General features: G+C 40.2%; 2 protein-coding genes across 7 annotated transcripts in view; both read right to left on the bottom strand.

Moving 5' to 3' along the window:
• zbtb16b (zinc finger and BTB domain containing 16b) overlaps positions 1–3,585 on the bottom strand; it is a 72,261-nt gene extending 68,676 nt beyond the window's left edge. Inside the window, 3 exon segments of the mRNA XM_036560586.1 lie at positions 399–475; positions 477–1,697; positions 3,427–3,585. Coding sequence (XP_036416479.1) covers positions 399–475; positions 477–1,622 — 1,223 coding nt within the window. The 5' untranslated portion in view covers positions 1,623–1,697; positions 3,427–3,585.
• Positions 3,586–8,297: 4,712 nt separating this feature from the next.
• ncam1b (neural cell adhesion molecule 1b) overlaps positions 8,298–25,708 on the bottom strand; it is a 101,458-nt gene continuing 84,047 nt past the window's right edge. For 4 of the 6 annotated variants that reach the window (XM_036560543.1, XM_036560554.1, XM_036560547.1 and 1 more), the window contains 6 exons: positions 24,359–24,483; positions 22,711–22,891; positions 13,207–13,402; positions 12,318–12,434; positions 10,012–10,596; positions 8,298–9,827 (listed from right to left, as the gene is read on the bottom strand). In XM_036560543.1, coding sequence (XP_036416436.1) covers positions 9,707–9,827; positions 10,012–10,596; positions 12,318–12,434; positions 13,207–13,402; positions 22,711–22,891; positions 24,359–24,483 — 1,325 coding nt within the window. In that variant the 3' untranslated portion in view covers positions 8,298–9,706. Of the gene's footprint in view, positions 9,828–10,011; positions 10,597–12,317; positions 12,435–13,206; positions 13,403–17,134; positions 17,335–22,710; positions 22,892–24,358; positions 24,484–25,708 lie in introns of those variants that run through there. The other 2 variants (XM_036560566.1, XM_036560575.1) reach the window with 2 other exon arrangements.

The following is a 25,708-nucleotide window of genomic DNA, read 5'->3' as shown; positions in this document are numbered from 1 at the left end:
CATCAACACTGCATATAAAAACTCAGAAGACACACGTAGCTTCACTGGTAGTTTTGGATAGTAAATAGAATGGCTGTATTTGTGTTGTAGAAATCAGGACGCTTGGCTCCTATCACCACCACTGTACAGAAATGGGAGTCGGTAAGTTTCTCCACAACGAACCTTTTCACATAATACCGCTCTAAATTACTATGTTTACATCTCAATGACTGAGTTATGCAGGAAGTTTGAAAAAAAAAAAATCAGTGGAATAACCACTGGCTTTGGTTAGCACAGCTTGAGTCAATAATATTGGAACTGGAGTCCATTCTGAAAAGCATATGTTTGGGTTTACCAGCAGATGGTTTGTTTATTATATTTTTGCATCTACTGAATAAAGTAAGTACAGATTGGCCCACCTGTGTTGCTCAGCAGTCTGGTTGTCTGGCAGCTCCGCGTCACACACGTCGCACCGCTTCTTGGGGCTTTGGGCCTCGTGTTTTCGCCGCCGCTGCGAAATCGCCAAGCTTGCTGAAGAATTCCCTCTGAATGAAGCTCTGGTGGAAGAGCCCCCCGTAGGCACTGAAGTCCACAGACATGGCAAGGGTGGGCGGCATGTGCAGCGAGGAAGCCACAGAGACGGGCATGGGCAGCAGGCCCTCGCCCTTGTGGTTAGCCGGCATGGAGTAAAGCGAGGCAAGATGCGTCTCAGCCAGAGCAGCCACACTGGCTTGCCCCACTTGGCTGGCATCTCTGTATGATTCAGGAGCACCATCAGCGGAATGGAGCTCACGAGCACTAGTGATGACGCTGCCTCTCGTGGGGGTTCCTGGGGAGCCCCTGTGCTGCTTCGACTCGTTGATTCCTTCGCCATTCCTGGAGGAGCTGACTTCGTGGCTGTACTCGTCGTCCACTTGCATCATTTCAGTCTTGATCTTATCCAGCAGTGGAGAAGATCCTTGAGTTGGAGTGAGATCCTGCTGCATGGTGCCTTCCAGAAGAGACTGGCCAATGCTCATCAGACTCTCCACAGCGGCCTTCGTGTGGCTGATGGCAGGAAGCCCTAAGGTCGCCGACACTGGCGGCTTCTTGTCCACCATGTTGACCAGGGCTAGCCTATGGCGGGCGGCGGAGTTGTAGCCACCTTCTTGTATGGAATGCTTCTTGGACATGAAGGCGCTCTTCAGATATTTCATCCGGCGCTCATCGTCATCTTCGGCGCCATTCTCGTTCATGTGTATGTCCGCATCGTTCTCCTCAGAGGACTGGATGGTCTCCAGGATCTTCAAACACTGTTCCTCTAAGTACTCTATCTCCAGGATCTCTGCGGCATACAGCAGGTCATCCAGGTCTTCGAGCTTAGCCTGGAGCGTGGCAGTGTAGGCGTACTCCAGGATCTGCTGGAAGGTCTTTGGTGAGAGGAAGTCCAGAGTGTAGTGCTGGCTGTTGCGATGGAACAGGATCTCGAACATCTTGCTGACGCAGGCCAGCACGGTCCTGTGGGCATGGAACTCCTGACTGTCCACCATGATGACCACATCGCACAGTGTCCCCGAGAGACGCATCTGGTTGGCCTTCTGCAGGAGGCTGGTGGGGTGGCCGGGGTTTTGGAGATGGATCACACCCATTTTAGTCAAATCCATTAGGCTGACATTAAGCAAACCATCTCACGACAGTCGTCCCCTCACTTCTTTTTCCGCAAATAGCCGTCGTCCAGTCTGAAGGAAAGCAGTGGCACAGTGTTAACCGCTCTCATACATCAGGTAAGGTTAAGAAAATTTACAACCAGCTACAGCGAACCAAATCACCTCATTAATCTCAGTCACAGGCAGCGCGGAGGGTGTTATTTTTAAAACGTACCTGGAATGAATGACATTCTGAGAAGTGCTAAGGGGAGTGCTTGTTGTCAAGCCGTGCGCTCATGAAGCCAGCAGTTGAGCGTTTACGTGCAATTATGCAATGGCAGTGTTTACAGGGGAAAGTTGCCAGATGAAACTCAACTCAGCTAACAGCATTCAGTACGTGCTTAAAAGGGATGAACAGAAATGTTACGCTTGCTTTTAAAAACCGGTATACGGTGAAAAGGTAATTTAAGGTAACAGAAGCATGACCAGTCTAAAATGGACAGCTTTTTGACGGAGCATGAAAGATCACCGCCTTCAGTAGATTCTGTCTTGTCACTTGATTTCCAACACAATTACAGGACTGCATATTACATTTCAATGAGAGAGGGCACAAATTCACATGACTAACTGTGCTATATGTAAACACACGCTCTCAAGCTGAGCAGACTGCTTAAAAAATAAATATAAATAAATAAATACATATATAAGGAAAAGTGATCTCATCTGTGAAGTAACATTCGGTTTGGCTTTACACTTTGTTTTCGACAGTTCTGTAGGAGGAACATTCTGCAAGTCATGTCATGGACAGAATATTATCACAGCAGGACAGTGAGTGGGTCGCGCTCTCTGCTTAAAGGGCAACTCCACCGATTTTTCAAAAATTCTACATAATGAAATGTCTGAGATGTAAACAAAGTCATTCAAAGTGGTTTGGTGTGAAACACTCCGTTCTAGAGAAACCTGTTCACAGGGGTGGAGATAGGAACCAGACGTCTGAACAGTTAAGCTCCCTCATAAAAAGTTATCACATTACATAGTTAGATATATGCTGCCTGGTGTCTGACACACCGTCGCATGATAAAGTTTTGGCTTAAATGTATTTGAATCCATTTATTTTCAATCCATCCACGGTGGAGGGGTACATGCATGGCGTTTTTAATAGTCCCCAAAGAAAACTTACTTTTTCAGATTTATGACTATTTTACCATCATCGGCACTACATATTAAACTCAGAAGGCACGTGTAGACTCACTGGTGGTCAGGAGAGTAAATAAATGGCTATACTTGTGTCGTAGACATCGTGACCCTTGGTTCCAATCGCCACCACTGTGAAGAAATCTGAGTATCTACAATGACTCTGAATGACTGTTTACATCTTAACGAAATTTTGAAAAAATGGGTGGACTTTCCCTCTAACCCGCACAGGACGGGGTGAAAAAATAGAAAACAAAAGAGACGAAAGCCAAGTGAGGCAACGGTCATCCGCTCCGTTCGGCATGCAGCACTAGATCAAGCAGCTCACCTGCCCGCGCGAGCGAGCGTGCACGAGCCGAGCGCCTGCTGCACCTGGCTGTCTGGCAAGTTGCTCCGAGCTCGCGCTGCTCGCACTGCAACAGTTTGCCATTCGATCTGCTTCCATTCGAGTCACTCACTCGCACGTGGGAGCGTGATTGGAAAAGCAGCCGTGAGCAGCGGAGGTTCACAGAGCGCAGCGCTGGAGCCCAAAACACCTCGGCTGACTCTGAAACACGCTCCTCAGCCGCTCTACCTGCTGCACCGCGCAGCTCTCACACACAGACACGCGCAGAGCAGCGCCGCTTACCCGCCTCGCTCCTCTTCCTCTTCTTCTTCCTCTTTTTCTTCTTCTTGTTTTTGTTGTTGTTTTTAAGGCATCTGCGCGGGCGCGACGAACCGAGGATTCGCAGAAAGCCGCTCCGCGCGCTCACTCCACTTTCGGATATGCAAACGAGCGGCGCTGACGTCACGGTGTTGACTCACTGTTCTGTTGGAAGCGCGCGAGAGGGAGAGGCTGTTTTGGTTTTTGGGTTTTTTTTCCCTTTTTTTGGCCCTTTTCTCACATTATTGACTAAAGATTTACTGACGTGCCGGACACTCTGCTGTCTGTCACGGTTACCTCACATTTTCATTTTATTCACTTTTTTCTTTCAAAGTTTATGATGCCGCACAGCTGGGCAGTATGACGATGTTTATCGTTATCGTGATCAATTAAATCACAATATGCTTTTTCTGAGCGTATCGTGGATATCGTCAATACTTAAAACATCACCCCAAGCTGCATGTTTGATTAGAAATAAAGCAGAATTAGTCCTGCTTATTTGGATTTAGAGCAGTGTGTGAAATGAGGAATACAAGTGATTGAATTCATAGTTTTCATAGCATTTATCAAAATCATCCTGCCATATCATGTATCATAAAAAAACTCAGAAGTATCATGATATTACATTTTGCCGTATCGCCCACCTCTACAACACCCTGTACAAAAGAAAGTGTAAACTATGTTTAAGGAGACTTCCACCATTTTTAAAAAATTCCTGCATAATTTAATGGTTGAGATGTAAACAAAGTGGTTCAGAGTGGTTTGGTGTAAAACTCTCCGTTCTAGAGAAAAGTCAGAACTGTTCACAGTGGTGGTGATAGGAACCTGACGTCTGAAGACTTTAATGACTCTAAAAGCTCCCTTACAAACAGTTATTACATGAAGTGTTTACGAATAGGTTGCCTGGTTCCTGAGACACTGGACAGTTTTGAGAGAGGATTTCTGACCAAAACATACTTTTTAAAAACCTATTCATGGTGGAGGGGTACATGCAGGGTGTTATAAGGCAAAATAGTCCACAAAGAAAACTTATTTTATCAGATTTACCAGTTTTACTATTGACATCACATATAAAAACTCAGAAGGTTCACTGATGGTTTTGCATAGTTAACAAAATATCTCAGATCTACATCTGAGCTGCAGACATGGTGACCTCTGGTTCCCGTCACCTCCACTGTAAAGGAGTTGGCAAGTTTCTCTAAAAGGAACCACTTCACATCAAATTACTTTATTTACATCTCAGTGACTGAATTGTACATACATTTAAAAGAAATTAATTTCTCATCTCTCACCAAAGCAGCCAATACACAAAGCTGGGTTGTTCTGCACATGCTCAAGCCTGTACGTGGAGATGACATATTAGTATCAATAGGTACGTAAGGTGAGTAGTTTGAGCGTTATAGCCTCCTGTTAGATGATCATCTCAAGTTAAACATATTAGATCTGTATCAATAATCAAGGTTTTAATATCAGTATTGGAAAAGAATAGCAGTATCGTTCTGTCTCTACCTCTGAACTACTACCACACTACACTGAGTTCTCATCCACAAACAGGTTGTTTTTCTTCATTCTTGGTTGTCAGTGGACGGTGGTCACTCTGGGAGGGATATGGTCAGACTGTGGTTTCAAGGGCACCGACTCAGTTACCAACTGTCTGCAAATTCAGGGACAAACCGTTAAAGCAATCTAAACTTAGTCTGTCTGTAAATTTGTGGAAAAATTATTATGGAGCATTAGGTACAAACAAAACGTTCAGCTTGTACAGAAGTTTGGAACATTGAACCTCCCCACTGAGAGCAGCTGTGGATCCCAACACAGAGTACCTCAGGCTTTAGCATTAGAGGTGCAGAACAACAGTCTGTCTTTCAGCATTACGGATGAGTGTGTGGATGACTGGTTTGCTGGAAAGTTGTGAGGGAGGTCAAAACTTTAAAGTGAGATATGAACACAGCCTTTTACACGTTTACTTTACCAAATCTACCAGGTTATTCTTATGAAACAAGACTAATCCTTAGACCCAACCTGGAAAAAACTGAAATGACTATAAGTTAATGTTTTCCTTGGCAAATGATGTCTGGTTGAAATATTCTAAGTAAATCTGAATGATTTTTTAGCGCCAGTTTCCAACGTAAGTAACAAAATTCTATATTTCTATATTTCCCAATTTTTTGTTTTGTCGTTTTTCAGTTTTTTTTCTGTAATTTGAAAATGCCTGTTGCCCTTCACATTGTGTGTAAATTTCATGAAGAATGGACCAGAAGAAGTGGACCAAAATGACTTGGAAAAAAGTCTGGTTCACTGACTTACATTAAATGTAAAGTAGTTTTTTTCCTTCTCCTGTAAAGTTATCATTTTGGAGATACAAGTTTTCTTCCAATAACAGCGATGTATATGTTGTGTGTGTATGTATGCATGTATAAAATACCAACTCACTGACATTTTTACTTTTTTGGTAGAAAATTGGATTTCCTTTTGCTTAGAGCTTACAAGAAAAAAAAACATGCTAACGGAACTAAGCAGCTAAAAGCAACCAAACAAATTAAGTACAAGTAATGAGGAACAGATACATAAACACATTGCATTAATGAGCAATAGGATAAAAAAAATGGCAAAACCCCCCCCCAAACTTTTAAACGGAAAATTGAACAACTTCTCTTTTTTAGCTGTAGAGTTCCAAATGATCTACTAAATGATATCAGTATTGTTTTTTATTGTTTTTTCATGAGAATGTTTCATGTTTCATGAGAATGACCCCTGTCTGAGCAATCAGTAAAAACACTCAGGAAAAAATGAACCCTGTGCACTACCTAGTGAATGGCTAGAATTAATCCTGGATCAATATTAATTCCGGAGGCCTCTATTTTGTGACATTTTGAGACGACTTTGTTTTAAAAACTGAGGAAGACTCTCACACATTTAATTCATGTAAAGCATCTCTAAAGCTGGACTGCTTTTACGAGCTGGTGGATGTGGTCTCTGATGCATGAAGGAGCTCCAAGGCCCAAAAGCCTTTTCCATCAACAGCTGCATCTCTGCATAGGCAATGAGACTGAGATAGAGGGTCTTGCAACTTTCACAGCTTCAAAAATATCCTGCATGGTATAGTGGCCTGAGCACAGCGGAGAAGTCTGAAGACACGAAGGTGGTTCCACAGGTCGAGCGGTCACAGTGGAGGGTTTGTGCTTTTTTTTTGCCTATGTGTGTGCGCGTTCGAATCAGTGGACGGTAGTAGCCTCAGTAACCCACTCAGGCCGAGCTCTGTGATGCAGAAGAAATGCACACAGCTGTCCTGTTCTCTGTCTATTGTTCTTCTTGGAAAAGGCAATCCCACGCCTCAGAGATGACCGATTTCAGGCAACAGTCACACTGCACAGCTCCTGAGAAATAGGTTAGAATCCTCCGATATCTCGAGAGTCACTCTGTGATCTCGGCCTGTGGATTTTTCAAGATGATACACTGAATTCACCTGATTCAAATGTGTGCACCATTTTCATATGAATAACAGACAGTCTATATCTACAGCATGACTGCCAAAAGTAAACTGAAAGACAAAATTGTGTTACTTGATTCAGGTTTTGAATCAAGTAAATTCTGTGAATCACTGTTTTCAGTGAAGAATGTCTTTCCTTCTTAGCCAAGTGCTTAAGAAACATAAGAAAATAGGGAAATAACAGGTTCAAACAGTGATATTAAGGTCAACATAATTGAAAATCTTATGCATCTCCCTTCCATATCAAGTATTTCCAAGGGTAACGTTTTATTAAAGAGTTAACTGAAAGTATTGCTCGATGACAGGTGGGGAGGTGAAACATGTTATTACTGGGTAAAATTCCCCGCTTGCTGGTGCACAGTGACATCACCAACACGCAAAAGATGTTTCTTTCTTACATTGTGATGAAAGACTATAAACAATAATTTAGTCTTTTAAATTGTATGCTATGGTGAATTATGCTTAATATGTCCAGGCACACAAACTAGCAAAGGTGGGAAAAAAAAAGGTCAATTTTCAGTTCAGGTTGACTTTAATACTGCATTAGCTTGCTGTGACACGCTATGACAGTCTGGCATGCTTAATTCAGAATTTAGTAGAACATTTAGTGACTATAAAGGAGTTACTGTGGATTGCCATGTTCCTAGAACACTGTGGAACATTAGTAGTGTCTCTAATTATAGAGTCTGCTTTTAAAAATAATGTGTAGTTGGTCAAAGGTAGTACACTTCCACTGGAAGAGATATTTTGGCTTTACAAGGGAAAATGGTGCCATCTGCTGGCCACTGGTTGAACAGCTATCAGGACGAGCTTTTATTGAATGTATAGGAGGAATTTATGTAAGACTTTACTTCTTAACATCCATAAAAAGTTCAAATGTCATGTGAACAAAAACTGAGATCATTAGAAAATAACAAGACCTCCACTCAGTTTACTGACAGTGGTTTATGTATCTTCAACGACTGCCCCCACTTCACCTTTAGTCTAGATGTGGACGGTTGAAAATTCTCACCAACAGTGTTATCCAGCCCAAGACTACACTCTTAAAAAGTCATTGGTTCTTTAGTAAATGTAATGTTTCTATATAGAACCGTGAACACTCCAAGAACCATCTGCATGCATAAATGGTTCTTTGTATAGTCAAATGGTTCTTCTCTATGATGGAAAACCAGTTATTCTTTAAAGAATGCTTTTAAAAATGGTTTCATATAACACCAAAAAGGGTTCCACTACAGTTTTGAGGGAACCCATTTTGCTAAGAGTGTAGGCTTTATGTACATCCCGCACAAAATGCAGTCCCGCAGTGTGTGCCGTACCAGAACGATCTGAAAAAAGAAAATGTGAGTAATCATAAAAAGCCAAAGGCCTTTTTGTTTCAATTAGTTTAATCAAAATGTGTTAGAACAACACAACTTATGACATGTTCTTTTGACGCTTAACAAATTAAAGCACAGCTGTCCTTCACCTTCATTTTTCACCACATGAATCCGTCCCAGAGATACAAGGTACAACTGCTGAGTTAGACTGACTGAGAATATAGTGGTTGTACAAGCATAATTTGGGAACATTCCTCTTTGTAACCCAGAGTCTGAATGTCTTGCTGCTGGACAAAAAGTTTATCACTCTGAACACCAAAAAAACAATCAATTCAATGATCTGGTCACAAGCCCACATACAGGCTTACACAGAGCTCTGGGCATGCACGTACAATTCGGACCTGCCAACTGTCACCTACACTCTTCCTTGAACGTCAGCGGCGGGCAAGCAGACGGTCATGCAATGAAAGGTGAAGTAAGAACACTTTATAGAGTAATAGAAGTGTCTTTGCCGATCCTGTTCTAGACAGGCCAATGTTAGCTATCAATTTACATCATGTTATGTAAAAGGAAAATCAACTACCCATCACCACCAAGCTATGCAGATATTTTCAAAACTCATAAAATACACAATCACAGTGCACAAGCTTGCGATCAACAGTGTAATACAAACTTTGTATTGTCCCCTCCCCTCCCAGAGGTACACAGTATAAAAATGGTCTGATTCAGCGCTTTACAAGCAGGGTTTGAGGAACAGAAGAACAGCGCTAATAGTTGTTAAAACCCCAGCTCTTGGAAAAGCATTGTGAACGATTACAATAATAAAAAAATAATTAACAATTTAAATAAACGTTGAAGAATATCAGCTTGCGTCATCTGGTCGTCTCCATACGATAGGCGTTCATAAGATCATTCCTTTCGACTTCTGTCAGCTTAAATATGATAAAGATACAACACAGAGAGTGCGTCAAACGCGTAAGAAAGAAAACGGAATGTAAATAAAATATACAATCAAACTATTTAACAAGACTAGCCCTCCAAAGACTTAAGATAAAAAAATAGGAGCAACCATTTACATTTCAACAATGTAATAAGTAAATAAAAATAAAATAATGTCTTGAGTGTCACTGAATATGTGCTGTAAATTCTCCTGAATGCCCAGTTTTTTTTTTTGTTTTCTTTAAAAACACCCTCTTGAGAAATATTGGGGAGCTTGAACGTAATACAAACTGTCGCGATGAACTCATAAAAGAGCAACAGCAATTTCTTGAGGTTTCGTTAACGGAAATGAACGAGAAATGGAAAAAGGCATACATACATTATGTACACCTGACTCCAGTCTTAAGCTTCTGACACAATTTGTTCGAAAGACAAAAAAAAGCTTCATTAAGGGCACTGTAGAATGAACACTTTTCATGTTCATCGCGACGCTGCCTCTTCTTCCTGCAGGCCTGCCGGATCATGCCATGCTCTCCAGATCGTTTGTTTGCGAGATAGCGTTCGGTGCCATTGCTTCGGGCTGGAGCTTCTTCAGCTCTTCTTCTTCTTCAGACCTGCTCTTCTCCTCCTCTGAGATTTTCCTGTTATGGAGAAATCTTCGTTAGAAATAAGCACAGGATAATGGGTGGGGAACGGCAGGGCATGCAGAGATGCACACGGCACCAATGGACAAGTGTAGAAAAACGATGTATGGGTGTAACACACGTACATGCACATGCAGACATACTAAGAGGACATCTACTGAACATCTAGAGAGGTCCATACTCGTTCTTTGGAGCAGATGGGCCGCTGGAGCCAGCTGTGCCCAGAGCGTGTGAGCCATCCTGGGGGAGATGTGTTTCTGAAGCCTGGGGGGTGCCTCCATCTAGCTGGAGCTCATGGTTCACTGAGGGGACAATTTGGGGGCTAGCAAACAGCGGGACGGGCTCGTGTAAATTCTGTAAGAAGCTGTTCAGCTGTGGCTCTTTCTCTGGTTCTTTGGATGACTTCTCTGTGCTAAGAGCAGGAGGCTCCTGGGTAGCGAACGCCGGAGAAGTAATATGAGCGTCTTGACGAACAGTGGGAGGGGCTTCGGTTTGGACAGGCTCAGCTAGGTCCACCAATTGAGCATCAGAGGACAGCAGGGAGTTGGCTAGTGGCTGGGAGGAGCTCTTAGGGGTGCTGGTCTCGGGGCCTGTGGCAGTGGCAGGTTTGGGGTCGGGGAGAGGAGCTGTAATACTGGACGTTAGAGTGGTGCTCTCGCTAACAGGGCTGCTCTGGCTAAGGTCAAAGGTGTCAGTGGCCGTGTCTGAGTTAGTGGCCACGGACAGAGGCAAGTCCACCACAGTGGCCGCAGCTTCGGCCAGTCGCCTGTGAGAAGCAGGGAGAGAGAGCAGAGACACACGAGGGTGATCGAGCCACAGAGAGGGAGAGAATGAGGGAGAGACACCAATCACCTGCAGGCATACGCAATACTGATGTTATTATAAATACAGTATTGATAATGGTGCCAGATTGATGAGCCACCTACAACCACAAGGTGGAGCTATTGCTCTAAAAACACAGAACAAAATGAAATGAAATAAATTAAAGCAAAACAAACAAAAAAGAAAGAAAGAAAGAAAAAAGAAGGAAAGAGTAACACATTTTATTAATAGAGTGATATATTTTTCATTATATTACTATGCCATCTATTTTATAGTTGTTTTTCTATTAGTTACTGACTAATCGAGACCCTTTCTGTCATAACCATTTACTGTTTTGTGCATTTATTGTGCTATTCTGCACACAGTTGACAGCGTCGTGTATCTGCACTTTAGATTACATCATATATTTAGTTATATTGACAACGACAAGACCACTTGACTTACTGCATTTATGTGTATACACAGAAATATATAAGGATATACATGTGATATTTTCACAGAACACAGCAGCGTGCTACATTTATCTTGGTTTATAGCCTTAACAGATAAAGAAGAAATAATGCAGAAAAAAGGATTTATAGAAAAAACTAAACGTGAAAAATTAGTTATGTCTTGCTCATGCACTTTTTGATTGAGCGGCCACACTCATATTTTTTAATTTTTAACACAAAGCTCCAATTAATTTTTTCTCTCTCCCGTCATCATGAATGACAGGAAACTTCCTCAAATTTCTCAGCGCAGGGGACAGAGACATTTGAACACTGATTGGATCTGCAGTCCAGAAAATTTCCTAACCTCAATATCACTGAATGTGTTTGGGATTATTTGAATTGTGAGAAGCAAAAAATGCTTTGGAGATGTGAAACACCATCTCTGCAGATTTCTTTGAAAAAGCTGAAAGCAAGTCTCCAGAAAAGAATGGAAGCTGTAATAAAGGTAAAGGGTAAACACACTTGAATACTGAAAAATTTGATATATTTGGTTGTTGAGGCTTTTGTCTAATTATCTGTTAAATACATGTTTTCTGCTATTTTTCCTGACACTGACCAAACAATACACTGATAGTATTTAAGTATTTAGGATGCTAAACTAAATATTGCTTGGGAGCTGCTTGGCGGAGGACACAGGCAGAGAGGGCACGGTGGTTCTCCATGGTGGGCCTGGCCCTCTAATGCCCATCCAGTGCACTGGGGCTGGTGTGACTGTGTGTATGCCTGGTGGAATTCAGCTATTTCTATTGCTACTGTGGGTTCTGAGGTGTAACCGAAATTCTGATTCTGATATAGTGCTATATGGTACCATAAAGAAGAGGAAGGACAGAGATATCTCCAGAGGAGTTTTTAAAGGAAGAAACAGAAGTGCAGTCTCAAAGAGACTGAAAGAGAGAAAGGGAAAAAAGATTAGGGAAGAACTAAAGAGAAACACAAGAAGAACAGAAAACAAAACTGAAAATATATACAGCTAAACAAACAATGGCATTTTGTATCAGATAATGCAACACACAGTATAGTTTACCGCTAACATACAGGACGTGTTGTTCGATGCAGTGTGCATGTGTGGGTAACGGTGACTCGGTGGTATGTGTATGATGACACTTCTGCCTCCCGAAGCTCACAAAGCACAGTACTATAGAGAGTGCATCACACCACATTACACCACACTTACTCTGGTTCTGTCAGGGGCGTGGTCTCATTGGGCTCGGAGTGCCCTCCTGCATCGTGATTGGCCGTGAGCCCGTCCTCAGTCCTCACTTCCACAATAGGCTCTTTGGACTCGTCCTTACTGTATGGAGAGAGACACATGAAGTCATCATAGAGCACTGAGTTGCTTTTTTATGAGCTCATTAGTGCTTTGGTTTATGTATGTCTCCTGTGCCCAGCAAGACTTGAGATGTAAAAGGCTAATCTAATCATGTCTTTGTACTAGAACATCTGCAGCTGAGGGTGAAACCACTCCAACCAACCATTTGAGTACATGCACATTCTTTAGCTGCATTACCAAGTGCAAGCGTAGTGTTACAATTTACCCCTTCCCTTAAATTTAGTCAAACAACCAGGATATAGTTGGTGTCCAAATTTGGGGTTAAAGTAGCTAACAAGAGTGGTGTGTACAGTACTGTACAAAATTCAGTGTTCACTATTGCTTCAATTCCCAGTCAAGTTCTTCATTTTTTTTAAAGTTTCACAGCAAAAGCAGAAAGCATATTTAACAGGACATCACATTAAAGCCTCAACAACTAAATAAAATACAATTTTTCTAGCTGTTGCCTTCACTACAGCTTCCATTCTTTTCAGGTGATTTGCTTTCAGCTTTTCAAAGAAATCTGCAGGAATATTTTTGCACACCTCCAAAGTTCTTTTGTTGTCTATTTTCTTTTTCTCAGTAAAATCATCTTGATGGCTACATATCCTTTCATACCCACAACGGTGGAAGGATAGAAACACCTGTGGATTTTTTCAGATCTAAAGCAAGAGTGGAGCTTGATGTTCTCTCCTCTCTCAAAGATGGAAGCTTCAAGTGCTGTTTATCTGAACATTTAACTACAGTTTCTTACACAAATGCGGCTTTGCCAGCCTCAATGTCCTTGCCCTTTGAGCCCGTCCCAGGCTTGCCACAGAGACACATGAGGAGGCCACACTTGTTGAGAAAGCAGCAGGTGGCATCCACAGCCAGAAGCAGCAGCACACACACCAAGATGAGGATCCCAACAATGACCCCTGTGTTCAGTCCTGCCCCGTCCTCCATGGAGTCTTGAAAAGAGAGAGAGAAAGGGAGAGAATTACTCACCCAAATGCAAACACGCAAGACATGCATGCTTAATGCAAATACTACAGTCAGGTAAGCATGAGTTATTTCTACTCATGTGACTACAAGGATTAGACAAACCACAGATGAACACTGGATGAGTAGATCAAACACTGGGGTGAGTTGAGCAAAACTTGAGACTGTACACTGATGCTGCTTTTCCAGTACCATATGGAACGAGAAGAAGGTTCAAGAGATGGAATCAAGCAAGCTAATGGCCTAGTTCCAGCTTTTTTTCCCATTACAAGTACATATTTGAAGGTAGACGTCAGTCTGAAGCCATCAGCAACAGAAACACTGAATTAAGTTTTTTTTTCTCAGTTCAAAAAGTTGCATTAATAATAATTGTTTTCGTGGAGGTTCATAACGATACATAAGAAGCAGATTAAATAATCAAACAACCTTGTCAGTATGGACGTACGGCTCCTCAAAAGGCAATGAAATGTTCTGCGTATAGATATGTAGGTCTCTGTTTTCTTCCACTTTTCTTCCTGTGTGTCAATGTAAAACACATGAATGCAAATGTCACCATTTGTCACGTCTATTTTTACATCCGCAGAAGTATTTCCTATTGACCCTAAATCACAATGGGCTAAAACTGTGGACAATGACTGAGCCTAGTCTTAGACTGAACTGCAATGTAGGCATGATAGGCCAATGTAATCTGATATTTGTGAGGACTGACAAAAAAAAGCAGATGACAGTGCTTCAAAAATAATAATCATTTTGGGAATGAGAATAGGTAGAGAACTAGAGTTAACTCATTTCAATTTGAACAGCTTGCTAAGAAATCTTTAATAATACGAACATGTTTTATGTATATATAATGTATTGTGTTTTACTGTTAAAATAATGAATTATTATGGGTCATTAATAAGACGTTGGGTCGCAGTAGAGTCAAATTTCCACCGTCCTTGCTGCAGATTTCTCTGGAGCAGGAGATACTTAAATAATACTTTATGGTTTCCCACAGGCATCTACAGCTGAATTTCACAGAGCCTCTGCTATACATGGATGAGGCTTTAGAACTCACTCATTTACTCAAGTAGTGCATGTTTAGCAGTCTGGAGATTCTCCAGCAGGTGGCATATAAGTCACCTTTCTGTGTGTCATTTGAAGAGAAGAAACGACCACAAATGTACATTTCTGCAATCCCAACTTTCAGTTTTTAATTAGAGATTTTCATTACAGATCTTAAATAAAACAGTAGGTAGGCCTAAGCTGGACACAGTATTTTTTCAATAATACTGAATTTTTTAACAAGAAAGTATCTTGCTAATTATTTTTAGATGTTGCCCAGGCATACTGCCAATGTCAACACCAACCAATGTCAACAGTTTCACTATTAAAAATCTCATTAAGTCCAGGCTTAGGCTCTGGTCTCAGAAACCCAACTGCTCATCATGGCAAATGAGTATAGCTTTTCTGGCTAATTCATTAGCATTTCATAAGACACTTGAATTCTCTTTAATATTATGATGCAAATGTCTGTTTAATGAGTTTATGAATCCCTGATTAGGTTCTGCACTGCTGAATTGAATAAGGACCAACATGGGCCAGGAAATTTCACAGATGCATCCAAGAACCTCCGGAAAAAAGGCAGCAGGCCTAACCTAATTGCACCTAGCTCTGCCTGCTAGTGGAAAAGCAGCACCAGACATATCAGACAGCACTAATTAGACAGATACTAATTAGAAAAATACAAATCCTCATTAGGTTCCAGTTACACTTAGTTGTTATTGAGCATGACGTTAACTCAAAGTTAAGCTTTTTTTTTGTCTTTTTCCAGTAGCACAAAATAGTGTACTCACCAGCAAAAATCAGCAACAACTAATCTGATGATGACTTCAACTGTCATAACAAATGAATTTACAGGTTGAAATAAAAATAAAAGCCACAAAAAGTGTGCCGTGCTACATTAAACACATTGTTCTTCTGAGATTATCTTAAAACACTGTTATAAACACTACAAAGAACACTGTAACAGACAACATTTTACATAAAAAAAGAATTTAATAAATCCAAATAAGCAAACAATAGCTCTGGTTGTGATCATAATACATGCCACTTTTTGCAACAACTGTAGCAAGTTTACAGAACAACAGTCTCCAGGTTGCAGATATAATAAAATAATATTTTGATGATGTTACAAAGTCTTTCCTTAAAGATCATACAATGTACAATTTTATACAGCTTTCAGTGAAATTAGACTGTTAAAAATATATACAGATAAGCAGAATCATACGCAATATCCCCTGTAAACTTAGTTTAGTGCCTGCCACTCAGTCTTTCCCATACAATACAGTATATTTTTCACTATGCTGAATAGAAAAGTTGCATTGCATAATACACAGTACCAGTCAAACGTATGGACACTTTGAGGAAAAGTTTTCCTTATTTTATTATTCTCTTAACTCAAATATTTCATATTATTCAGAGTAGGCCCATTTGTCCTGATGCAGCTTCACACACTGTTTGTATTCTCTCAAGCAGCTTCATGAGGAACCGACTGGGAAGTTTCCCAGACCTTGTTTACTGAAAACTACTTGAGGGGCATTAAAAACATAATAAAAGACCAAATTCTTTAGGAAATATACAGTCATATACAAACATATGTTGATTTTTTAAGTCCAAATAAGTTAACACATTTTTATTTTAATGCACAGTTACTGTTTATTTGCTGAATTTAACATTTTGAAAAAACTGTGCCCTATGTTTTACTTTTTCCATTATGTTATATTCAGCAAATACAATGTGCACTAAATTTACAGGAAAAAAGGCCATATATAAGTTTGTTCGTATGTATGTTTTTGTTTTCACTTAGAAAATCAACAAAAAAAAGGTAATTTGACCAGGGTGTTCAAACTTTTGCATACACTTACACACTGTTTATAAGCATCAGCTTTAATATTTACATCTGTATGCTATAAGGGGTCTGCAGGCATCTTTAAGTTAAACTGATCAATTTGAATCAGTTCAATCAATTCAATCAGTTTTCTTTTATAACATTTTTCTGAGTTTATGCTTCAAAAGCAGTTGTAATTATTTTTACACTAGTCTTCCAACCTCTCTTTATCCCTTAGACTTAAATGGCTGTTTTGTTACTGCGCCTTTAACACTGATATATGTAAATTAGCTCTGCCCTCATTCAAAAAGCAGGACTTCAGCATGAATGGGCGAGGCTAAACTACAGCAGGATGATATATGTAATGTTGTTTTTGTAACATCATATTACTTTTTAAGGCCTTTAATTTGCAAAATGTAATTTCAGTCAAATTAAGACTTTTTAGGGACCGTACAAATATCAAGTAACAAAACAAAAGACCAAAATGTCTTAACAGCTCCTGAGTGGTACAGCCACCTAAACACTGGCCCAATTATGCAGCGAATTGGATCCCCAGTGATGCCACAGCCTTCTGTGGCCATCCGAGTCCATCAAAGGGCATACAATTTTATGCAAAAGTTTTGGTATCCCTGGTCAAATGACAGTTAGAAAAAGATGCAACAAAGTATGCGTTCTGGGACGACTCGCATGCTAGCCTTCCAAAAAACAAAAAAAAGAAACCTAATTAGTGGGCGGGACTGGCTACGACTACATGACTACATCAAAAATCAGAATCATACATTCAATCAAATGCGTCAAATCTTTTGACTGGTACTGTATATATGGTCATTTGAAATATAGCTGTCCCTAATGTTAATTGTGTTAATGCATGCCATCAGGCTCAGTTTTATCAGCAAATGGATAAGGAAATGCCAGCATGCTCTCAACATGAGAACACCGCTCTCGCTCTGTGCTATCAAAGCAACAGCGCCAGGAGCAGAGACAGCACCACTGATAGCAAGGTGCACGTCACTGAGGAGCTGCCAAGTGTGACTGGAGAACACATGCACAAACACACAAACACAGTGTGTCAGATATACAGAAACACATAAATATTGGGATCGCATGGGAGCAGGAAAAAGCAAAGTGAGCAAGGGTATCGTAGAAAAATATATTGCGCGTGTGGGAATGTGATGATCCATCCGCATCCAAGACCAGCCACAATGACACAGGACAAACAGAGAGAGGAAGAAGGGGGAAAAGAGGGACATTGGAAAAAAGAGAGAGAGAAAGAGAAACAAGAGAGAAACACGTCAAAACACAGAAACAAATTTTGGAAATTAAATTAGGTAAAGTTAGGTTAAGGAAGAATGCGGAATGAAAGAGATAGCAGCGAAAGGCAAAGCCTGTGAGGGTAGTTAATAAATCAAGCAGTGGATAGAGTGGCTACAAAAGAACAGTAAGAGCCACCCATTCTTCTACTGCAGTGGTTCTCAACTTGGGGAGGTTGCTTGATTATTGCAACACTTTGTATGTATATACATTGTGATTATTAATGAACTACACTAACGTATTGCATAATGCATAAAGAAAGCTGTACAGTAAGTTTTTTCCCCAAGTGCTATCTTAGTAGATACAGTCAAGCTAGAGTTCCTATTGGTTAGGGCATCAGGAGCTGGGCTGAAGGCCTTACATGTTAGATTAACTACCAACATAACAAGTAGTGCCAGTGGAATCAACCAATCAAATTTTGATACACAGTGAGAGAATTTTGTGAGGAAAAAATAGTCACTTTAGGCTTTTCAAGTGCTAGATACATCACTGAGTGTGAATACAAGGAGTAGCCTAACCAAGTTTCAGTCAGATGTTAGAAATGGTAAACAGCAGCAACTCTATGCCAGGGCTTTTTACGGAGTCACTGTAAAACTACAGCATGCAAGGTTAAAGGGGAATCCAACGATTTCCGACTTTTTTGCATCATTAGGTGGTAAAGACGTGAACAAAATCATTCAGAGTGGCTTGATGTGAAATGCTCTGTTCAAGAGAAAAGTACTGACGCAGAATTGTTCACAGTGGTGGTGACAGAAACCTGACATTTGAAGAGTCTCGAAAAGCAGCCTCATAAAACGTTTTAACACTAATGGTTACGAGCTGCATAACCATAGCCAGAAGCATAGCATGAGGTCATTGTAGAAGAATCTCCTAGCACTCTGAAGTCCAATGCTGCTCTAGTGTGTTTCAGTGCAAAAAGGAGGTCACAGCTCAAAATGGATGAGAACCACTACTTTAGAGCATCATTCATCACTCTAAGCTCTGTGTTTCTCTCACTTTAACACACCTGATTCAACTTGTTGGCTAATTAGCAAGCCCTTCACGAGCTAAATCAGAACTGAATCGAGATGGGACCAGAACAAACACTCCTCAGCAGTGCTGTTGTCCTCTAGGACTTGGAGTGAGGAACGGTGCTACAGAGAGGAAAACACAGTCCGGGACAATTCCACATGACTGATGACTGCGGCACCTGGGCCTAAGCGGAATGACTCTGAAATAAGCTTGTGACAGACTTGTGAGAGTGCTCGAGATAAAGCAGAACTGAAATGAAGCAGATTTCAGATTATGGATGCATAAACCATGCTTTGATTTATTTTTTTTTAAATGGTAAGGCGGCAGTGCATATGATTTATGTTTAGTTAGTTAGCTTTCGTGAATTCTGGCACTGTGCTTGTCTGATAACACAAGGCAACAATTCAGAATAAACAATTGCTCTGTCCCTTAGCGGACAATCTTATTATCACATCTAATTATAACCCTAATCCTCAGTGCCTGTGTTTGTGTACAAAAAGATTCTAATTAGACATTAAAAGACCTCAGGCTATGGCCACTGTTTTTCCAGGCAGGATACTAAAATCAATCAAAAGGACGCTGCAAAAAAAACTGCATGTTTACATCAGCAATGAATTCAGAAGTTCAGTTTTTTTTTTAAAGAAAATGTATTGCCAAAAAAGCTGGTCATGTAGAACTGGGGTTCTGAACAAGTTATATTTTTAATATATATTTACTCGATGTAATTGATGTAATAATGACATTAAGTTAAATAAGCTGAACCAGTGCTGCCCTGTCGTTTACTTTAGCGCCCTATAATGTTTATGTCTGTTGATTCCAAAAGATTGCAGTATATACTGGCTTCTGTCGTTTTGTTGCATCATAAGAAGAAATTGTTTGAGGTGCAGAACTTTGAACGATGGCGGTGGTGAAGGGAGATCAACTCAAAAAGGCCAGCCTCACAAAATACACTGCATGCAATGCGCAATATACAGAGGTAGGAGTTTCACAACAGCACGTTGATGCACAAATGAAATTAAATGAAACTAAAGCACCCAAGTTTCTCTGCTCCCACTGATAGAGGGTTAGTGCTTGTTATCTAACTAGCCTAAGCGGTTAATGTCAGCCCAGTAAACGTGATGGACCTGTTGGAACGTCTCATGGAAAAGGCGAACATTTCAGTGATAAGTACACAGTAGACTTATTGTCATACTGAGCGAGCAGTTTAATAATGAAATGGTAAAGCTCCACAATAATGCAGTCCCGTCTTTCCGAACAGGTTAGAAAGAGAACGATGTTAAATCTGTTTTAGGACACTTTGAGACAATAAAGCGTGTACTAATACTTAAATCTATATTAAAAAAAATCTGTAAAAATCACAAAACGCAGTTAAACACAGTACTGTTTAATACAGAAACCTTTAATCAAAGATATGACAAGCTGTCTAGGCAGACATGCTGCACTCAGAATCATGCAAATAGTGACAAAAAAGGGAAACAGACTGATGATTAAACGTGCTAGAAGCAATTACATATTTCGGATGGAGATTTTTCAAATTCAAATTTCTTTGTGCCATTATTTGAATGTATTTTTACCAAAGCGGGAATGTAATTGTTTGACTAGTTGATTGATTGAAAAAACAGTCAATACAATATCCAAATATCAAAGCAATCATTAGTTGCAGCCCTAAATTTATGTATAACTAAAAAGAGGTTAATGATTTTGTCTCCATGACTGTATGAATTATGATTCCAAAGATTAATCCAAAATCTAAAATGCTAGTGCCAGCATAGATCAGTCCTAGCAGCATAAATCAGTCCTGGGAAGACTGATGGAGAAATGTAAAATGGCTGATGATTTGCTTGTAAATCACTCTCAGAATATATACAACAGTGAAGTAAAACAGTAGCAATGATAGCATGACATGATGTTAAATGAGGGAAAATGTCTTAGTACATTTGACAAACACTTTAAACCTTCAGACTTCTCTTAATGACATAAAACTTAAACACGCTACCAAGAAAAAAAGGACAACTGTTTTAGCTGAAAGAAAAAAAACTCATTTCTATGGATGCCCCTGTGTAGGCGCCTATAGATAGCTGGCCGTGAGAGTCTTATTGGCATGCTGCTCGAGAAGCAGCAGGAGAGGAGTGTGAGGGGTGTAAGAGCGAAACAAACAGGCTTTGGACACCATCCACTCCCAGCCTGCTGTGCCAGTGAGAGCGCAGATCCAAACCTCCTACATCTATGCTGCTGTCTCAAAGTGTTAATGAGAGGCTCTCGGGGCTGTGTTGCACCAGATGCCCATTACGTCGAAGTGAAGCAGGAAAGTCCAGATGTGGCCTTACTACGCCTGACAGAGCTGAACCTGCCTCTGCTGGGCAGTTAAGGCGCATAAGCTTGGCACCGATGCATAGTAGCTCAAAGTGGCCTGGTCTGACAGCACAGTTGAGATTGACTGTTCTATTGCTTTAGTGCTGCTACTTGAGGCAGCCTGCCAGAAAAGTGAAGAACGATAGGCCAAACAGCACCCCAAAGAGAGCAACTCTGAGAGAACTGTTGGGCGTAAATGAGTAAGGTCAGCGGTGTAAGGACACTACTGTTAGATTTCTACAATGGCTTGACGCCCCTCTCGGATTTGCAGAACTCTCCTGATGGAGAGAAAGTCATTAGGGATGTCTCAGTGCAATATGAAAGATCAGTATTAAAGCCGTTCAAGGCATATTGTAAAGGATTAGTGTCAGCTATATTAAGCCTGATCCCATTCACATCCCTTGTTAAGGCTATTTTGCTCCACTTTGTCAATAGGCGTGGGAGAAGAAGTGCTAGAAGAAGAGTAGTACACAATGTTTTAGGTGAAAAACAGTACTAATACATGGACGCCCAAGTATTTATATTTTATAATTTAATAAACTAATTATTTAAAAAGCCTTGTTTTTCTTTCTGGTGAGACCAAAGCTAGTGCCAATGGTGTCAATGTCAGCACAGTGGATAACACCGATAGCTTGTTCTTTGGAGAGTAAAGTCAGATTTTTTTGTATATACAGGAATAAAGAACACCACTATAATATACTAATAACTGGTCTTGGGCAGGACACCGAATGTTACCACCATCTACCAGTAAAGGGCTTTCCATCCACCTCTTCTCTCCAAAAAGGTACATAAAAAATCTAGATGGAAATTTAAAAAAAAATGCCTACATATCGCAAAAAAAAGTTTTTATGCTTGGGTGAGGTGGAAAAGTTGGTTTATCGGTTAAGGAGAATGTAGTACATGTGGGTGACATTCCTAGAGGTTCGGTGTGCAACAGTGCCCTATTAAGTGAGCCACTGCTCGCTTTTAACTATTAAGGCTACAGCATTGTACAGTTGATAACGGATTGTCAAACCTGCTCTACTGAGAGCTAAAAGGTTTGGGCCCCTCCATTGTACATGTCACACTGAATGAGACAAACAAATAGGGCCCTTCATCAGCTCAAAACAGAGAAAGTGTACTATTGGAAGCATAATTAGCAGTCAAGCTATAACAGTTTATGCTATATATCAGTAGCAAATCACAAATCTTTAATATATTTGCAAAAGAATCGTATTGTGGCTCAAGTATCGTTATAAAAATGTATCATGGGGTCTGTAGTTAATCATACCCATAGCCCTCTATTTATACTATCGTAGAGAAGACAAACAGACATCTACAACTTGCAGCAATAAAGCATGGTTTGAGAGGTTTTTAACAAGAAGTCTGAATGTCTGCAATGTGAAACTATTTTAAAGTGGAAAGTGGACATCCCTAACAAAAAATTTGAAGAGATGAAGAGAGCCTTTTTTCTTTACTTGTGAACACTCGAAGTCACGGAGCACTGCTTTATAGAAATATAAGTAATGTTCCAGCACCAAACTCACCCAGGAACAGATGATCAGTCAGACCATGACTAACAGTGCATCATATTGTGTAAGTGGCCAAAGTGAGCAAAAAAAGAAAAAAAAAGGCGATTTCTCGCTGCATTTGGTTACTTGGTGCTATTACAGCTCTGACTCAGCCATTAGTGTTGTGCGTCAGTATGTGAGAAAGTAAAGTGAGGGATGGAGGGAGGTGTAAAGAGGAGCTTACCTGGAGTGGCATCGGGCTCTGAGGAGGTGCGGAAGGTCAGGGTGCCGGGCTGCGACTTGCCCTGCTGGTTTTCAGCCACCACAAACACGTCATACTCTGTATCCCATTCCAGACCACTCAGGAGCACGTACTCGCTCCCGCTGGGCAGCCGAATCTCTGGCTTCCACTCCGATTCCTCTCTCTGTGGGTGCAGGACAAGCAACAGGGTCAGTTATGAAAATTACAGGCCCAAAGGGCATTCACATGGTATCAAAAACATCCTTTCAAAATGAAATAATTTATTTAAATCTAGAAATCTAAAAATATATATATATATTAAATATATTAGTATTACACACTTTTGGATACTTGAACACACTCATTTTAAAATGTTTAAAAAAAAATGTAAATATGTTTAAGAAGTATAAACAACTGGCAAAGTGAGCTGTTTTTATTGTTATTCTTGTTCTTATACAAGCCATGAAGGTTACATTTATTTCAAAAATATTAATTGGCTAAAAATGGTCAGACATGCCGATTATTTATAGGCTGCTGATTTTGTTTCAAATGAAAAGTTCTAGTTGTGTCGTTTCCTTCTTTTTTCCCCTTCCCGTGCCAAACGTTCCCATAATGCGTGCCAACCAACCCCGCTTTAGAGCATGTTGGCACAACACAATTTTAATCAGGAATTAAGTAACTTAGCAAATGGTTTCTGATAATGAATGTGTCCTTTTTTAGCTGAGATACTAAGTGTTAATTTGCAGATTTGCCGTATCCTAATGTATGGTTCATTAGGTATATAGCAGAGACTGAAAACTCTGCCAACCCCAATGACCCATTTATTTGTAAGACTCTTTGTGGCTTTAATAACTATTTGCATTCTGTATTGTCCATTTATGTAAGCAACAAGCTTACCAAGGCAAATTTCTTGCACATCCAAGTTAGACTTGTCACACTCATGACATTTTAGCTGCCGATTAATTGTTAATTAATTGCAATTCATTTTTTTCCAATTGTTAAATAATTTTATGGTTTACTTTTCATTATTTTCCATTACTTTTCATTCATTTTTTGTTCATTTTGTGCAACCAAAGTACAGGTGTAAAGCAGCTAAACTGGCTTATTAGCCATCTTGCATCCTAGCTCTTTACTTTGAAGTTAACAAGAAGATACACTGTACTGTACTCTGCATAACAGTACAGTTTGTACAGTTTCTCAGTCAACCAAAGCATATAATTTTCTCAAGACTGTGAAAATGTGCGCGAAAACACTTTTCTGCAAGCATACAGGTTAAAATTAGCATTCCAGCTAACAAATTAACAAATATTTGCCCTAAACATGTTGTAGCACACAGTTAAAAGTTAGAACTTTAGGTTAGAACTTACAGTGCTAAATTTCTTTTCAAGGCAACTAAAGAAAACAAATTTGTCTCACGTTGTGCTTGTTGTGATAAAATACTACTGTGAAACTGAATGACTGTGGCCAATAACTGCAGTCCGATTAAATATTTTTGCAAATATCTCAAATTACTGTGATCAGGCAACAATGTAATAATTGTGACAGGCCTAACGCTGGTGCTTTTGGCCACTAAAGTAAAAATGATTGTTCTTTATTCTGAAGTGTCTCTGCCTCTCTGCAAGCTCAGTTTGTGAGCTGCATGAATACTCACGGCTTTGTATCGCACTAGGTAGTGAGTGATGGGTGAGCCTCCATCATCCTGTTTTATCCAGTTGACTCTGAGCGCATTGCCTTTAGGCTGCAGGGTGCCTTCCAGTTTAGGAGGGGTGGGTTCCCCTGGAAACACATAGCAGCAGTGCACAGAATGAGCTATCCACTTTACTATTCACGATACTGTTCAAGCAGAATACATCTTACAACCTTATGTCTACTAAGTACACCACACTTGAGAGAAGCCACGCTTTGTAATCGCTGTTTTATTTACATTATTATGTTCCTAAAAAAACAGGTAGTTTGGTAAGTTTACTTTTCTCACTATGCTTCAGAAATTGGTTCAAACTATACTTTGACTGTCTGATCACTAGCTTGTACTTAATTGTAATAAATGTCATTTTATTGTGCTTGATAAAAGCTATATGTTTCTATAGTGTATTTGTCCAGTACTAACCCTCTAATTTGAAGCTTATTATGAATAAAATGTATTTATACACATTACCAAACGTACAATTACAGCCAGTCTGTGTCATTTATGACATAAAAAAACAACAAAAAAAGAAAATAGGATCAGACTCTGAGTTAGCCATAGGAGTTATGTTCTATTAGCTTACAGTAACTACAATATAAACGTTATTCAATATAAGTATTTGCCAGCTAAGGTTAACTTTTACATTTTAGTAAATTTTTGTCTCCACAAGTAAAATAATGTCATTCTTAACTATGACCTACTGTAAATGTCAGTGAGATGTGTCAAAAGGGGAATCTTGGAGTCTCTCCACAGATTCAGTATGTGTGATGGTGAAAGCCATGTGTGGCCTCTCCTTCACGGACTATCATTCATAACCCATTTCAGATTAATGATGTGTGCATGCTAATTTGATCCACTACATTGGTTAGACAGCACAGAATGACATTTAACAACATTGCTGGGGCTTTGAGGGACAGTCTAAGCGTGAACAGAGTGCTCTGAAAAATGAGGGCCCTTTACTCACATTAACACACTCATTAGCTATGCTTGTAAAACAGACAGACTCAATGCTCAATGCAGTCAAATGAACCCTAAACCATTCCACATGACCAGCACACAGGTCCTTATGTGAACCTTCTCTGATGCAGTTTTTTTCTGTAACTTCTGTTTTAGAAGTTTCATACCTGATTCCTGTGGCCCTGTGCTAAATCAATTAAGACCACAGCATGAAGAAGAAGAAAAAAAATCATGGTTCTAACTCCAAACAAGTACACAATTGGGATGAGCTGGACAGGCCTTTGTGATCGAGAAGTAACAATTCAACATCGGCACCTGACTGCATGAATGCTCTTGTGCCTAAATGCAATCAAATCCTCA

This window comes from Colossoma macropomum, unplaced genomic scaffold, assembly GCF_904425465.1.
Source record: "Colossoma macropomum unplaced genomic scaffold, Colossoma_macropomum, whole genome shotgun sequence".
NCBI classification, from domain to species: Eukaryota; Metazoa; Chordata; class Actinopteri; order Characiformes; family Serrasalmidae; genus Colossoma; species Colossoma macropomum.
This window is presented reverse-complemented; position numbering and strand designations above follow the sequence as displayed.